The 15,121-nt window shown below is 39.7% G+C and overlaps 1 protein-coding gene across 4 annotated transcripts in view; it reads right to left on the bottom strand.

Moving 5' to 3' along the window:
* The window catches only part of DGKB (diacylglycerol kinase beta), a 360,345-nt gene that overhangs the window by 129,830 nt on the left and 215,394 nt on the right, over positions 1-15,121 (bottom strand). For all 4 annotated transcript variants that reach the window (XM_060280745.1, XM_060280746.1, XM_060280744.1 and 1 more), the window contains one exon: positions 13,977-14,137. In XM_060280745.1, the coding sequence (XP_060136728.1) occupies positions 13,977-14,137 (161 nt within the window). The remainder of the gene's footprint in view (positions 1-13,976; positions 14,138-15,121) is intronic.

Below are 15,121 nucleotides of genomic sequence, written 5' to 3'. Positions count from 1 at the left end.
AGTTTGTAGTGCCTTGTCAATCACTGCTGCTCAGGTTGCACTTGGTGATGCCTATGTAACTTAACTGAACAAAATTTAAGAAATACTGCATGTGATTTACGAGTTATATCATGTTTAGAAATTTACAACTTAATTCTGAACCATTGCACTGATACATATGCCTACAGGGGTCCCACAGATGACCATGATACCCAAGTAGTTAAACATTTTACCAAATACCTGGTGCAGATATGGTGAGGAAAAGTGTGGTTTTCATGCAAATACATGCCATCCTTCAGCACAATAAGCCTTAAAATTTTGATCTTTATAAGCTTGGGCCTGATATGCCATTTAAGTTTCACAGGGTGATATCCAACCAAGTCATATAAAAGACTAAAAGTAGACTCATTTATTTCAGTGGGTCTACTTGAAGCATAACTAGTGTTGAATATCATCCACTCTGTATGCACATGATAATAAATTTGTATACCCCATAAAAGAAATCAGGCACATATTGATTTACTATACAAATAGGATATTGTAGCTTCCAAAGCAATATTCTTGATGAAGCAAATTAAAAGGAATATGTACACAATAAGCACCTTATTTTTGCAAGAGTAAGCATGCTTCTGTTTAGAGTTACAATACCCTATGAGTCTGCATACTGTGCTCAAAGAAATGCTCAGAGCTCAGCCCAGCAATCTAATGGTTAATTAAGGACCTTCTGCATCTGCTTAAGGTCTAGTATTTGATAGCAAATCTCCTGAATGGCATAAAATGACATGTATTTTAACAGGTACAGCTAATGACAGCATATTAATATTAAATAAAGCCTGGTGATTAAGACAGTCTGCACTTTATTATCCTACTACACATGCCAAAATGGTTTGAACATATTTTTTTGCAATATATTCAAGGGAAAGTACCTTTTCTCTCATCTATAATCAAGTGTAGATAAAGATCATAGTAAAATTCTTAGAAAGGTCCTTAAAAAACAACAACCTGCAACAGTTCACTGTAATTTTGTTCCCTAAGCTCTACAAGTAAAAGGTAAAGGTAAAGGGGCCCCTGACCATCAGGTCCAGTCGTGTCCGACTCTGGGGTTGCAGCGCTCATCTCGCTCTTTAGGCCGAGGGAGCCGGCGTTTGTCCGCAGACAGCTTCCGGGTCATGTGGCCAGCATGACAAAGCTGCTTCTGGCGAATCAGAGCAGCGCACAGAAACGCCGTTTACCTTCCCGCCGGAGCGTTCCCTATTTATCTACTTGCACTTTGATGTGCTTTTGAACTGCTAGGTGGGCAGGAACTGGGACCAAGCAACGGGAGCTCACCCCGTTGCAGGGATTCGAACCGCCAACCTTCCAATAGGCAAGCCTTAGGCTCTGTGGTTGCCACCTGGGTCCCTCTACAAGTACATCTGGCTCTACAAGTACATCTGGCTAAAACTGAACAAAAGAGTGATCAAGAACCAACATCTGTTTTCAATATAAGATAAACCTGTTTACACGAACGCTTAAATCACAATTCATTTCTGAAACATTTAAAAGATATTTCCCAGTAATATTCAGCATATTCATCAGGAAATTGCTCCTGTTTATTAATGTTTTTGGATCCTTAACGCCAATCTTGACCACTTCTATGCAGGAATGTTTCTCTAGCAACGGTTGCAGCAGCCTCTGCGGTGCTGTGAGCTTTGCAGAAACAGAGCAATTACCGCCTGTAAAAATCAACAGTATCCAAATTGCTGAATGAGACAGGGCTCACATTAAAGATTCTGTACATAAAAAGGCTAACAAATGAAATGGTCATATGACAAAGAGCCAAGATGACATAATATTATCAAGAAATAGTGCAGTCATAATTTTAAACCCACAGATGGTCTTTGAACACAGAACGTACATCTATAGAATCCCAGGGCTGAAAGGGATTGCCAAGATTATGAGCTGTATCTTCCACACACTATGAGGAATGACTACACTTAAACTACGCAGACGTTCGTGGACTAAGGCCCACTCTCACAATAAATCTGTTAGTCTTTAAGGTGCCGTGAGACTCCATTGTTCTGGTTACAAAAAAAGAAAAGAACAGTCAGCTATCTTTCTGGAAGTTATATAGACATTGTGTTCCGCTGTGTAAGAACACTCTAAAGACTGTAAATATGTGTCAGACTATAGAATCACAGAACTGGAAGGAACCTCAAAGGCCCCATGTCTAACCTCTGGCAGATTAAAGAAATCCACTTTTACAGCATCCTTGAGAGGTAGCCATCCAGCCTCTTCTTTAAAATGACTTAAAAATGGAGGGAAATCCACCACTTTGAGCTCACCTTTTTCACTGTTGTACAGCTCTTTCTAATGTTTAGTCCAAGCCCATTTTCCTGTAATTTGAGCCTACTGGTTATTGTCCTATCCCCCCCTCTCTCTGTGTGTCTGCATTAGGAAGATTATTGGAATACAGTGGTACCTCGGGTTAAGAACTTAATTCGTTCTAGAGGTCCATTCTCAACCTGAAACTGTTCTTAACCTGAGGTACCACTTTAGCTAATGGGGCTTCCTGCTGCCGTCACGCCACCGCCGTGCAATTTCTGTTCTCATCCTGAAGCAAAGTTCTCAACCTGAGGTACTATTTCTGAGTTTGTGGAGTCTGTAACCTGAAGTGCCTGTAACCCTGAAGCGTCTATAACAGGCATCCCCAAACTGCGGCCCTCCAGATGTTTTGGCCTACAACTCCCATGATCCCTAACTAACAGGACCAGTGGTCGGGGAAGATGGGAATTGTAGTCCAAAACATCTGGAGGGCCTAAGTTTGGGGGTGCCTGGTCTATAACCTGAGGTACCACTGTAGTGTAGATACTTCCAATGACAGAGTATCCTCTCCCTTGGGTTTATAACAGTGGTGTCAGGTGTGTTGGGAATTCCATTCCACCCTTTGCTGCAGATATGTAGGATTGTTACATTGTCACATGTCTGTTTCATTCCAGCACAGATTGCTGGAGTCTCTTGAGAGGAACACCCGCTCTGTATTGCTATTGTTTTCTCTCTCTCCGAGAAGAACGACAAGGAGAGAGGCCATGCTTTTCTTTGTCCTGATTTATGTAGAATAAATGCATAGTTTAGTACAGTATCCACACCTTGAGCCTGATCTGTTGTGTGTTTACTCTGCTGAGTAATGTGTGCTATTGCATGCACAGCAGCTTGAGCCACAGACGCATGTCAGAGGAGGATGACTGATGGATCTCCGCAGTAGCAAGGCTGAGAGAGGCTGAGAGGGGAGAAAAGCCAGCTGGCTTTTCATCCCCGGTTCTGACAAGGTGTATCCCTGTACATCTGGTGGCCCATGAAAAGCAGAAGTTGGGACATTACCAAGGTGGCATGGGAGGTGACAGTGGACAGCAACAATGCCCACATTAATATTGCTTGAACTGGGTCTGACTGCAATAACAAAGGAAGGATCACAGTAACAGTAGATAAAAACATTTACACACACACACACACACACACACACACACACACACACCAGCTTTACAATATATATTTTTCCTATTTTTAAACATGTTATCATATTTTATTTGGGTAATTTTGTCTTGTTTTTTGTAAATCACCCTGGAAGCTCTGCTGGCATGTGCAATATTAATCTTTTAAACAAAATTAATATTAAAAACAGAAATAACAGGAAAGAAGGTGGCAAGAAACCATGATACTTCTAAGAGCAACAGCCTCAGAAGAAGTCTCAATGGAGGCATGTTTTGACACAAAATCACTTTGGTGCTCACAGTTAAATTACTGCATTTTTCACACCAATTAAAAATTACATTATCTCACAGATTTATAATTTCCAATTTGAAAATACATACAAATTATTGTTTTTTGCTATGTCAGATGTGACACTGAATTTGGTTTCTGTCAAACTATAAATCACTTGAGATGATACACAGTGGAGCGATTTGGGAGCGGGGGGGGGGAGCTCACAGCTTCCAGGTAAATTTGTTTATAATTTATAAAAATAATGCCTGCTAAATGTATCAAAGACTTCTATAATCTGGAAGGTAGATTTGCTACCATGTCACTTTAAGGCAGTGTTCTTCAACCCCCTTCAAAAAACCATGCATAAAATATATTATAGAGCATTATACTGAATTACTTACTTTAGACATATTGTTCTGAATGTACTTTTATGCAGTGTCATTTAACCTGACTTTCAGAAGCTGAAATAGGAATTATCAAGGAGTCATTTTTTGTTACCAAGCAGCTCAGTTCAGCCAACCTTCTGCATGTGCCCAATAATTATGATGAACAACCTACAAAGGCATTCCTATCTTTACCTTCCTCATGTTTACTTTTCTGCTGGACAGCAATACCTGACCCTTCTTTTAATACTATTCCCTTTGAATTCAAGAGTCAAATTCTACTTACAAGTCACAGCATTGGCCAATCTTGCTAAAGCAATCTTATTGCTTGAGTTCCACACGTTAAAAATAATTTCAACAAATTTCTAACAAGCAGCTCCAAAGAACTGTAATTTATCTATTTGTGAAAGCCACATTTGGGTTGATCAATTAAGAAAATACAAGAACATTTTTTTAAAAATCATATCGGTTTCATAGTGCTGCCCGCCAACATTTACTGTTGCATAATTGTTTCTTCGAAAATAATACTTCAAGGAGACTAAAATGTAAGAAAAAGAAGGAGGGGGGAAGAGAACCATATGATATTTAATGTATGTGTCCTACCCATCTTTTTCTGTTGGCTTCATCTCCTAAGGTTCTAAAACGTAACCCAACAGAGTGTTTAAAAGCAACCTATGTCATTAAATCAGTTTCTTTTAAGAGACAGCTGTGAAACTTGATTTGTGTTCAACAAATATCGTTTGCCATGTGGATAGCTGCCTAAGAAGGAGCTAGAATAGGGTACTTAATTAAAGCCATATGTCCCCACCAGTTATGTGCCATCTATGAAAGTAGCTAGTCTCCAACAACTTACATATAAAGTAGCAGCTAAACCTTTATTTGGGGAAGAAACAAGTTAGTGGAACCACTGCTAGAAATCTTATCATCTAAGTCAGATACTAGGGTGTCCAGGTATAAAGAGGAAATATATCATTGGGGAATGTTGTGGCTGGTGCAGTTAAGTACTGGACCACCACAGCAAATTCTTACAGGGTTCATAAATCTGGCAGGTTCAAGCCAATGACTTGAAGCCATGAATTGCACCATGTATGCAAGCCTTCAGAGAGCAATCCAAGAAACCTGAACAGGCAGGCTACAGTGTTTGAACGCTCCCCTCTGTCATGACTTGGAGGGGCATGCTGAAGATATATTCTTTACTATGCAAGCTGCAAATTCCTGAGATGCCTCAGAGTTTGGCAAGCCAAAGTCATCATCGTTACACCACAGCCTCTCTATAATTTATTCAGGTTCCGTCCTAATTTTAATGAATATACAAAGAGTGTTCTTGCATGGAGAACAAGGAAAGTTGCATACTGTATAGTCATTTCTATTTAGTACACATAAATTCCTCAAACTTGTCAGATTGTGGTACCCTTTTTCTGATGTACCAAACAGGAAGAAATAGTTCAGGCATTTGAAACTTTTCCACATGGAGAAGACTATTGAATGCAGCCGCATCAAAGAAATTCACATTTCACCAAGTTCATTGATGAATACAGGCACACACTCTTTGCTGGCGATTCATGCAAGCATGGCAGGCCATTGTTTAGTTATTGCATTCATGTGAACTGTCAGCAAAAAAAAAAGTCTGAATAGAACTAGCAGTGTGAGTGTGAATTGGAACCATATCCACACCAAGGAGATGTATTAATTTGATTCAGAACCAATTCAGTCTAGTTTGCACAACCTGAATTACATTAGCAGTTAACATTATAACTTAATGCATCTTAACTATTTTGAACAAATTTGAAAGTCTAATTTAAATCAGTATTGCTGATTTTGTAGGAACCCATATGGGCATAGGTATGAGCAAAACTGAGGGCAAAAGATGTAGTGAGAAAGAGGAATGATCAAACTAAATGAAGAAGGAATGAGGAGGAATGACAGGAGATCTTCTTGGTAACTAAATACTGTTTGCTTTAGTTTCATACAGTACTAATCACTAGAGGCCTGCTGCTTAAGGGTTGAGATGCAATCCATATACAAGGAGTTATGCAAAAACATAAATTAATTGTGAACATGAATGTCTTTTATTGGTTTAGCCTGGCAACCCATTACTAAACTATTTCCAATTGTATATCTGCCTGAGATTCTGTCATGATCCTACTGGAACATAGTGTCACATAGAGGATTTTGGGTTTGTGTCAATTCTACAATCTTGGTTTAACATTTTCTCCTCATCATAGCAGACTTGCAGCCTGGGCATCCCCACCAAAATGCCCCCTATTTCTTTCTTCCATGCTTGGGCCCTACTGAAGTGTGGAACCAACTAATTTTACTGGGCAACTCTCACTCGCAACTCAATTTTCTGATTATACGTTGATGTGTCCATGCACTCACTAATGACAAAAAGCAGATGTCCCTGAGGAGTGAGACTCATAGGGTCAGGAAAATCAGAAAGAAGGCTGGGCTCTTATCCCCATCAGATAATTCTTCCCAAAGAGAGAGGAAACCTGGTGCAAAGGCACCAAAGCAGATCGTAAAAACCAGGAGGGTAGGTGAAAAACTACCAGATCTGAAGCTTACTTCTAAACAAGAGTGAGATTGCAATGGGGAAAATACAACATGAAGCTAATTGGCTTCAATCAACTTTTTTTCCTCAGCATGCAAAAAATCACTGGAACGAAACCCTGGTCAAGGGAAGAGAAAGAGAGAATATTCACTAGAAATGGCATTTAGAGCCAAATAAGATGAATCCTTTTGAAAGAATGATTGCAAAACAATGGTTTTTTTATCATATTTTTAAAAACTGTCCTCTGAACATGGGGCAAAAACGCGTCTTCTTTTTGTTTCTGTATATAATCAAGTCAAGATTGACTTGTATGGATTTGCTTATTCTTGACATGCATCAAATCACTGATATTTTTTTCAAGAAAGCATGCTTATTATTATTATCATATTTCTCTAAGATGCCAGGTGGTAGTACTTGTAACCACTTGCTGTGGGAGTGAGAAATGGTTTATTTTTATTATTCCTTATTGCAGTACTTCTTTTCCTTTTAAAGGAACAGCAACTTATCTCAAGGTAAATCAGAGGGTCGAATTAAGACTTCAAAAGCAAACATGAAGCTCCTTCAAACAAAACAAAAGAAAACAAAAACCCCAACATCCCACTCCATAATATCTAGTAGAATTTAATTTCTGTTGTGACACATAATGTTCTGAATTGACAACATATTGTCAACAATCTACACTCCATTATGGAAAATGATACTCCCCTCTCAAATGCCTTAGGTGATAGGAAGACAACCCCTAAACCCCAAAAAACCTACTCACCTCCATCAGCGATACAAATGAACGCTGTTACACCCAATCATAGTCTGCCAAAGCGGCAGAAAAAACAGCACAGAAGGGGTTAAAAAGCCAATCTCTGGCTCCCAAAAACAACAACAAAAAGGGATCTGGGTTTTAACAGCGGAGACAAGCTCTAGCGGAGACAAGCTGTAGGAGGAGCGGGAGAACAAATGGGGAAAAACAACAACAACAACAGCACGAATGAGGCGCGTGCTAGCAGTGAGGGCTCTGCGTGTCACGTCTGACACGCGTGTCATAGGTTTGCCATCACTGCGCTATGCTGTACCAAAGGGAATACCACAACCATGTTGGTGGTGCCAATCATGTATTGTTGCTTTTCACATCCAGATATTGCCTCCTCTCCCAGAATGCAAATCAGTAAAGGTGCAAAGATAACTTTATTTTATCACTCTGTATCATTCAGCTAACTCCAGGAGAGGGTTTTGTCTTCAGAGATTTTGAAATCACTTGGCCTGGGTTGAAAGTGTACTGAATATAACCACACTATCGAACACTATACATTTAACACTGGCAGCAATTATTAATACCTGGTGTGGTAAGTATCTTTTCCCAGGGAATCTGTCTGGATGATGGATTAAGTTACATTGTTAAATTCAGCTTCAAACATTATCTCATACAATTAGCCAGACATAATTAGGCGTTAAAGTGAGAGGGTATAATAGTCAATCATGATCTTGTTAATCTTGTGGCCTGTGCTGATTCCCATAAGGTGAAGGCCAAAATGGACTACAGCATTTTTATTTGACTAGTATTTATGAATTCATGTATCATTATCTAAATATTACATTTGATTGAGATCTCATTAAAGGTCTCTCTGTCTCATATCAAAATGTCAATAACCCTCCTAAGATAAGAAATGTCATTGACTAAGCCTGTACTTATTAATCTAATAACTTCAAAAATGATCACAGTTGCCTTTCAGAAAATAATTTCTTCTCATTAGATCCCCATTGTCAAGTTTTTGGTTTTTTTCTCTCTCTTAAAAAATCAGCACCCATTCTTCAAAGGTAGATAATGAAAGGAGAATGTAAATAGTTGGTTCCAGAAAATATCTCAAAGAGTTATATAATACATTGGGGGGGGGGTTCCCTATAGCTTTTTAACATCACATCGCCAGCTCATATTTTCTTTTCTCTCACTATATATTTTTTTGAAACAAATAATAAAATATGAACTATAAAATGAAAATGAGGATCAAAAGCTGGGTTGTTTCTTTCTCAGAATAGAAATGGTTGGGCTTAGTGGGTAAGTGCTTCCTTTTGGACAGACATGTATTCAACAGTTACTGCTGTAGTTCATAAATGGATAATCTAAAATACCAAGCTAAGATACAAGGCTTCATATGTGCTCCCACACTCACCCATCAGGCTTCATATGTGCTCCCACACTCACCCAGAGCTCTTGAGCAAATTCCCATCAAGGGAATCAAATTCCCATCAAAGGAAGAAGTCTGTCCTTTCATACATTCAGGGGAAACAAAAGATGCCTTGGTATTGCACCATCATAATGGACCAGATGTGCACATGGAATGATCTTCATTCATTCTTTTCATCTTCCTTTCAAATAACTGACACAAAAACCATATTTTTAAATTTGGGTCAGGTACTATGACATGGGTGCACCCTGATCAATTGAAACCAGCATCAAATATTGACGGCAAGTTTTCCCAATATATGTATAGTGTCGCAAGGGGAGAAAATACCTCAAACTGACAATAAGAAAAATCTCTGGAATCACAAACTCATGACGAAATAAAGAAATACCCATGTTCATTTAATTGCCATATTGGCTTTAAAATACCTCCATGATCAGAGCCACTATGCCTCCGAGTACCAGCTGCTGAGGACTAATAAGATGCTGGACTATGCTGGATTTTGGTCTGATCCAGAATAGGGCTCTACTACTTGTGTTATCAGGACACAGGTGGCGCTGTGGTCTAAGCTACAGAGCCTAGGGCTTGCCAATCAGAAGGCTGGCGGTTCGAATCCCTGTGATGGGGTGAGCGCCCGTTGCTTGGTCCCAGCTCCTGTCAACCTAGCAGTTTGAAAGCACGTCAAGTGCAAGTAGATAAATAGGTACCGCTCCGGCGGGAAGGTAAATGGCATTTCCATATGCTGCTCTGGTTCGCCAGAGTCATGCTGGCCACATGACCCGGAAGCTGTACGCTGGCTCCCTCGGCCAGTAAAGCGAGATGAGCACTACAACCCCAGAGTCGTCCGCAAATGGATCTAACGGTCAGGGGTCCCTTTACCCTTTACCTTTACTTGTGTTTTGCTCTTACAACAGGAATACAATATCTGACATGAGGAGCTGTAGAATTCCTTATTTATACTGTGTCTATCAGTACATTAAGGGACACGGGTGGCGCTGTGGTCTAAACCACATAGCCTAGGGCTTGCCGATCCGAAGGTTGGCAGTTCGAATCCCCATGACAGGGTGAGCTCCCATTTTTCAGTCCCAGCTTCTGCCCACCTATGAGTTTGAAAGCACGTCAAGTGCAAGTAGATAAATAGGTACCGCACTGGTGGGAAGGTAAACAGCATTTCTGTGCACTGCTCTAGTTCGCCAGAAGTGGCTTAGTCATGCTGGCCACATGACCCGGAAGCTGTCTGCAGTCAAACGCCGGCTCCCTTGGCCTATAGAGCGAGATGAGCACCGCAACCCCAGAGTCATCCGATTGGACCTACTGGTCAGCGGTACGTTTACCTTTTTTATCACTACATTATGTGCCAAATAAAATCTACCATCAAAGGTTATATGCAATCAAAAACAAAGCGACACACAATACAGACATTCTGGAATTAACCTATACAGTATTGTCCAATATTTAAACAGAAAATCCTTAACAAGACATTCATGGGAGGAAATACTTCACAGTGTTATACTTCAGTGAGTGTTAGAAATAATATTATCAATATGAGAATGTATCACAGTTATGGTAGATTATTATTAATACAGCACCATGATGAACTGTTAATCATTACTTAGTGAATTACAAATCTCGTATAGAGAAAATAATGCCATAAATAATTAACAGTATATATGGACTAACATAACTATAAGCTAATTATACACCGCCTAGCTGACAGTTACATTCATCCAAGCTTTTAGGTCTCTGTATAATTCTGAATTTGCAGTTGAACATTTGCTTTTCTTCATGTAGCTTCAGTATCCCCCTCCCCCACAAAAAATGCAGAGGCACTCCAAAGCAGTATTCTGTAGTGCTGTTTAAATAAAATATTCAACTGCTTAGATCTTGTTCCTATGATCTATGCAGAATGCAAAGATGAGCACAGGGTGACCCCAGGGCTCTCTAAGTCAACAAGCTCAGGAGAGCTCTAAGAATGTGGCTGATTTCATTCTGAAGCAAAGCCCATATGCAAAAAAACAAAACCACAGGAGTATTTGCAAGGAGCAAACCCTTGATGGACCACAGCACTAACACTGGAAATAAGCCTCCGTTTGCTGTTTTAGTGGTAAACATTTGCATGGCTATGACTGGAGATAAGACTCTGCCTGCTGCCTGGTTCCACACAGGGTTCTCTCCCTGCTCTACCTGGAGATGCTTGGGGTTGAACCTTCGGCGTTCTGCACATAAAGAAGATGCTCTACCACTGGCTCTCTAGCCATCTTGGGCTTAGAAGAATACCTTGGTCTATGATATTGAAAACACTAGAGAACAAGGAGAGTCAGCAAGGTAGGGCTCCTACTATTCATTTCACAGTCCATGGCAGCTTCCATTCCAAAACCCGGCCTAAAACCAGACCGGAACAGCTCTAAACAACCAGTTTCGGACAGAAAAGTCTGAAGATGAGATGCAATCATGTGCGCTGACACTGCAGATTCTACCCTTACTTTACACTTCAGCTTGGGAGTCATTTAGCTTACGGGGAGTATTTAAATGTATGGAATAAACAAAATGATCAAGGACCAGCTTCTATCATAGTTTGTTTTTCTGTGAGGACTGAAAACTTGGTGATTACAACAGGGTTTGGGGACACAGGCCTGCAAATATATGTTAAGCTGTTTTTGTTGCTTAAGTTTAGACTTCCAATACATTTTTCAATGCTTTTAAGTGTTGCAGATGCAAATTTTGTTATAATTTATATATTATTATTATTATTAGTCCCTTTGATGGTATTCTGATGTTCAAAGCAGGATATAAGTATTTTGAACAAGTACATAAAAATAGGCTGAAATATAATTTTTAATTATATTTTAGATATAGGCTGATTTTTTTTTAAGGACTAGGTGTACTAAAAGGTTTCCTCTTCCTTGCCTTGTATTTCTTGTTTGTTCTGGGTATCACTTTGATTTACTGCCTTCACGTTTAGATGAGCATCAATTACAAGTCTGCATTGCCATCTTAGTGTCAGAAACACCAGTGTATTTGCTTGTAGTACATGTGGGTGATGGTAATAAATCCTCATCTAATATAAGATTAAGTTATGATCCTAAGTTGTTGTAGCTCAGATTCTTTTCCCATTCTGGAAGAATATATTAAAGTTATGGAATGAAACATGAGGCTAAAAACTTAAGAGGATTGTGAAGGGGAGCTAGACCCATAACAACGCCAAATTTATGATTATGTGAACTAAGCAGTCATTTTTTTCCCTATTGGCAGAATAAGAGGCTCTTAGTGACTGGCTATAGTTGAAGGATATTAAATCAGGACCATGCAAATTTCTATTTGATAGTGCATTTGGATGGTAATATATTAGGTGTTGTAAAAGTACACTTGTCTTTGCCGTAGACCTTTGCTACCATATGATAATAACTTTTAAGAGAATACATACAAATTTCTATTCATCAGCAGTACTACAATGATTTTTTTCTCAATATGCTAGACCAGTTTTTTTAAAAAATAAAAATATATATGTTAAGACTTAAGGCATGCTTCTCAAAGAATCCAGAGAACATTTCTTGTTAACTCTAGTTTTTCTCACTGAATTGTTTCTATGGTTGGTTTATCTTGATTTATAAGCTGTTCTGCCGCCGTATTATCTAACCCCTGTTCATACATGATCTGAAATAAAGTGTCTCTTCACGTGGGGTGGGGTGGGGTTGCTGCCTCCCCTCCTCACAAATAGACAAGGAATTGCAGGTGCCCATTTGTATGTATGGGAAACTGCTCCCCGCCTTTGGACGAGTTGGGTCACCACATTCTGCACCAGCTGAACTTTTTAAGTTCAGCCCAAAACTGACTTTTGTAATTAATTGTTACAAGGCATGGCAATAGTCACTAGCTTAAGTGGCTTGGAGAAAGGATTTTAAGGGTTGCGGAAATAAGTTTGTCAATGGATTTCAGCTATCAAAATTATGAGAGTTTTCACAGGCTGTGTACCTCTGGTTACAAAACTGCTAGGAACAAACAAGAGGGAGCTGGTGTAACTAGTACACTCTGGGTTGAGTACTGGATAGATTAGCAAGATATTACAAATGCAAATTCAAAATGCAAATTCAAAAGAATGAGTAAGTAGTATAGCTCTATGAATGGCTGAGAATCCCATAGCTATAATTTCATCCCAAACAAAAGTGGTTCTGTGTTAAATGTATTCTGTATTCTTCACTCATCAATATAATTCTAACAAGATACCTCATTGATCAATCTACTTTAGCACTGTTGACTTCAGTGGTCACCACACTTCCCCCTGCCCCATAGACCACTTGAAATTTGCTGAGGCAAACCGGCAAACCACTTAATTCTTTTTCTGCCTGTTGTCGCAATTGTAATGCATGGAGCTAGGAGCTGCGTGATTTTTAATTGCAATTTTACAGGGATGCTGTGGAACACCTGAATGAATCTTGTGGACCACGGGTGGTCTGTGCACCACCATTTGGGAAGCCCAGTCTATGCTGACTGTCAGGAGCAACTCTTCAAGGTTTCAAACAGGACTTTCCCCCAGTTTTATCTGGAATTGAACCCCGAGACCGTCTACATGCAAAGTATGAGCTCCACCACCGAGTTATGGCCCTCCCCCAGTGCTAACCCTATTTATTTGGTTTCTGTGTCATCCAGAAGATCAGTAATGGATTCAGGGAAGCGATAAATAGATTGCAGCTTTTTTATCAAGTAACGTATGGAAGCAAGCCTAATTCTGTCCATTAAAACAAAAGAATATATTTAAGAAATCTTTTTCAGCAGTGTGCCTTTGAAAGTCTGAATATTTACTAACATGACAGTTAAGAGGTGTTAATGAATGATTCATAGTTTATATTTGTATAGGCACCACTAATTTAGAGCTACAGCTCTTCATATGAGCCATTAGGAACTGTGTGATTATATTGCCCATACATGAACAGGTGGAAGAGCTTGAGAAAATAATTCTATTTTGACTATGTAAATAAATTTATGCAAATTGTTTCATTTATGTATTCCTTTTTCTAGACAAAACTGTATATAAAATAAATTATCTGTGCAGCCATCCCTCACTCTGAGCATCAATTCTGAACAGTGACTTAGAACAGAAAAAAAAACAAAACACAACAAAAACCACAGAAGAATAAGCACAATTCTTACCACTCCAATGGAAAAGTAATTATTGATGATGCTGTAAGGCACTGGGTCTCCTTTTTCATCTTTATCGTTAGGTATGACTTCAAATTTCCACCTGTCAAGCAAGATCTCTGTACTGTTCTCAATATCTTTTAGGATCTTCAGAAGATTCTCGCCTTCATACCCTGCAAAAATGCATACACACCGACTTTTAAACAGGACTGCCTTTGCCCTGCTCGTTTTATTTCCTCACACAAGTTTAAGCACCACAATCTCACCATGCAGCATTTCACAAGAGAAAAAAAATGCATTTAAATCGTGGAAACCCGGGTCAGTTTTAGCATAATATGGAAGTTTCTTCAGCCCTGCAGGGCTGATACCATGCCCGAGCTACCATTTCCTTACAGAACTGGTGCCAACGTCCATTGTCACGTGGCCACGTGGGTCCAGCTCTTGTAGTAATGGAGCCACCAGCCACCCTTTCCTCCTCACAACCTTACCTGTGGTATTATAATGGCCTGGGATCCAAGCGCTGCCTGCATAACATAAAACACAGCACATGACAGCCACCCAGCACAGTTTGGAGACAGTGGCTCCTAGTTTTCTTGACTATTACAGTGCCCGACAGCCATGGTGTGTGAGTGTAGAAGTGACAGCAGCTGCTGAAAGCTATAACAGAGCAGTTGCTATCAGCAACACTATACAAAAACCCAACTCAAACCTGGTGATGGTTTTGCTCCAGGCCAAGGAACTACAAAAACAACTTCAGCTTTCCACCAAACTAATGTAAAATGGCTCACCCTTCTTTCGTGGAACCTAAATTAACAATCACTTACAATTTCTATTTATTGCCTTTATATGTGACTATTCGTCAAGGTGCCCAATAGCATAGCCGAGAACAGTCTAGTTCATCCTGTCATTGGATATACATGCCTGCCAAGTAGACTATTTCTTTCCTAAAGCACCAAAAGGGATTTGGGGCTTTCTACATCCTACATATCAGCTCCTGCATGTCACATGGAAAAACACTTTTAAAAAATAAGAGTGGGTTTCTGATAAGGTACTGAGGTGTGCGATTAGAGGAGGTGAGAGGGAATCAAATAAAGGCTTGAGGGTAAGTTCATGGGTGGTTTTACCCTTCCTGCACATTCCCCAGAACAGCCTAAACC

Source organism: Zootoca vivipara, chromosome 12, assembly GCF_963506605.1.
Source record: "Zootoca vivipara chromosome 12, rZooViv1.1, whole genome shotgun sequence".
NCBI classification, from domain to species: domain Eukaryota; kingdom Metazoa; phylum Chordata; class Lepidosauria; order Squamata; family Lacertidae; genus Zootoca; species Zootoca vivipara.
Note: the sequence above shows the minus strand (reverse complement) of the source record. Positions and strands in the feature narration are given on the sequence as shown.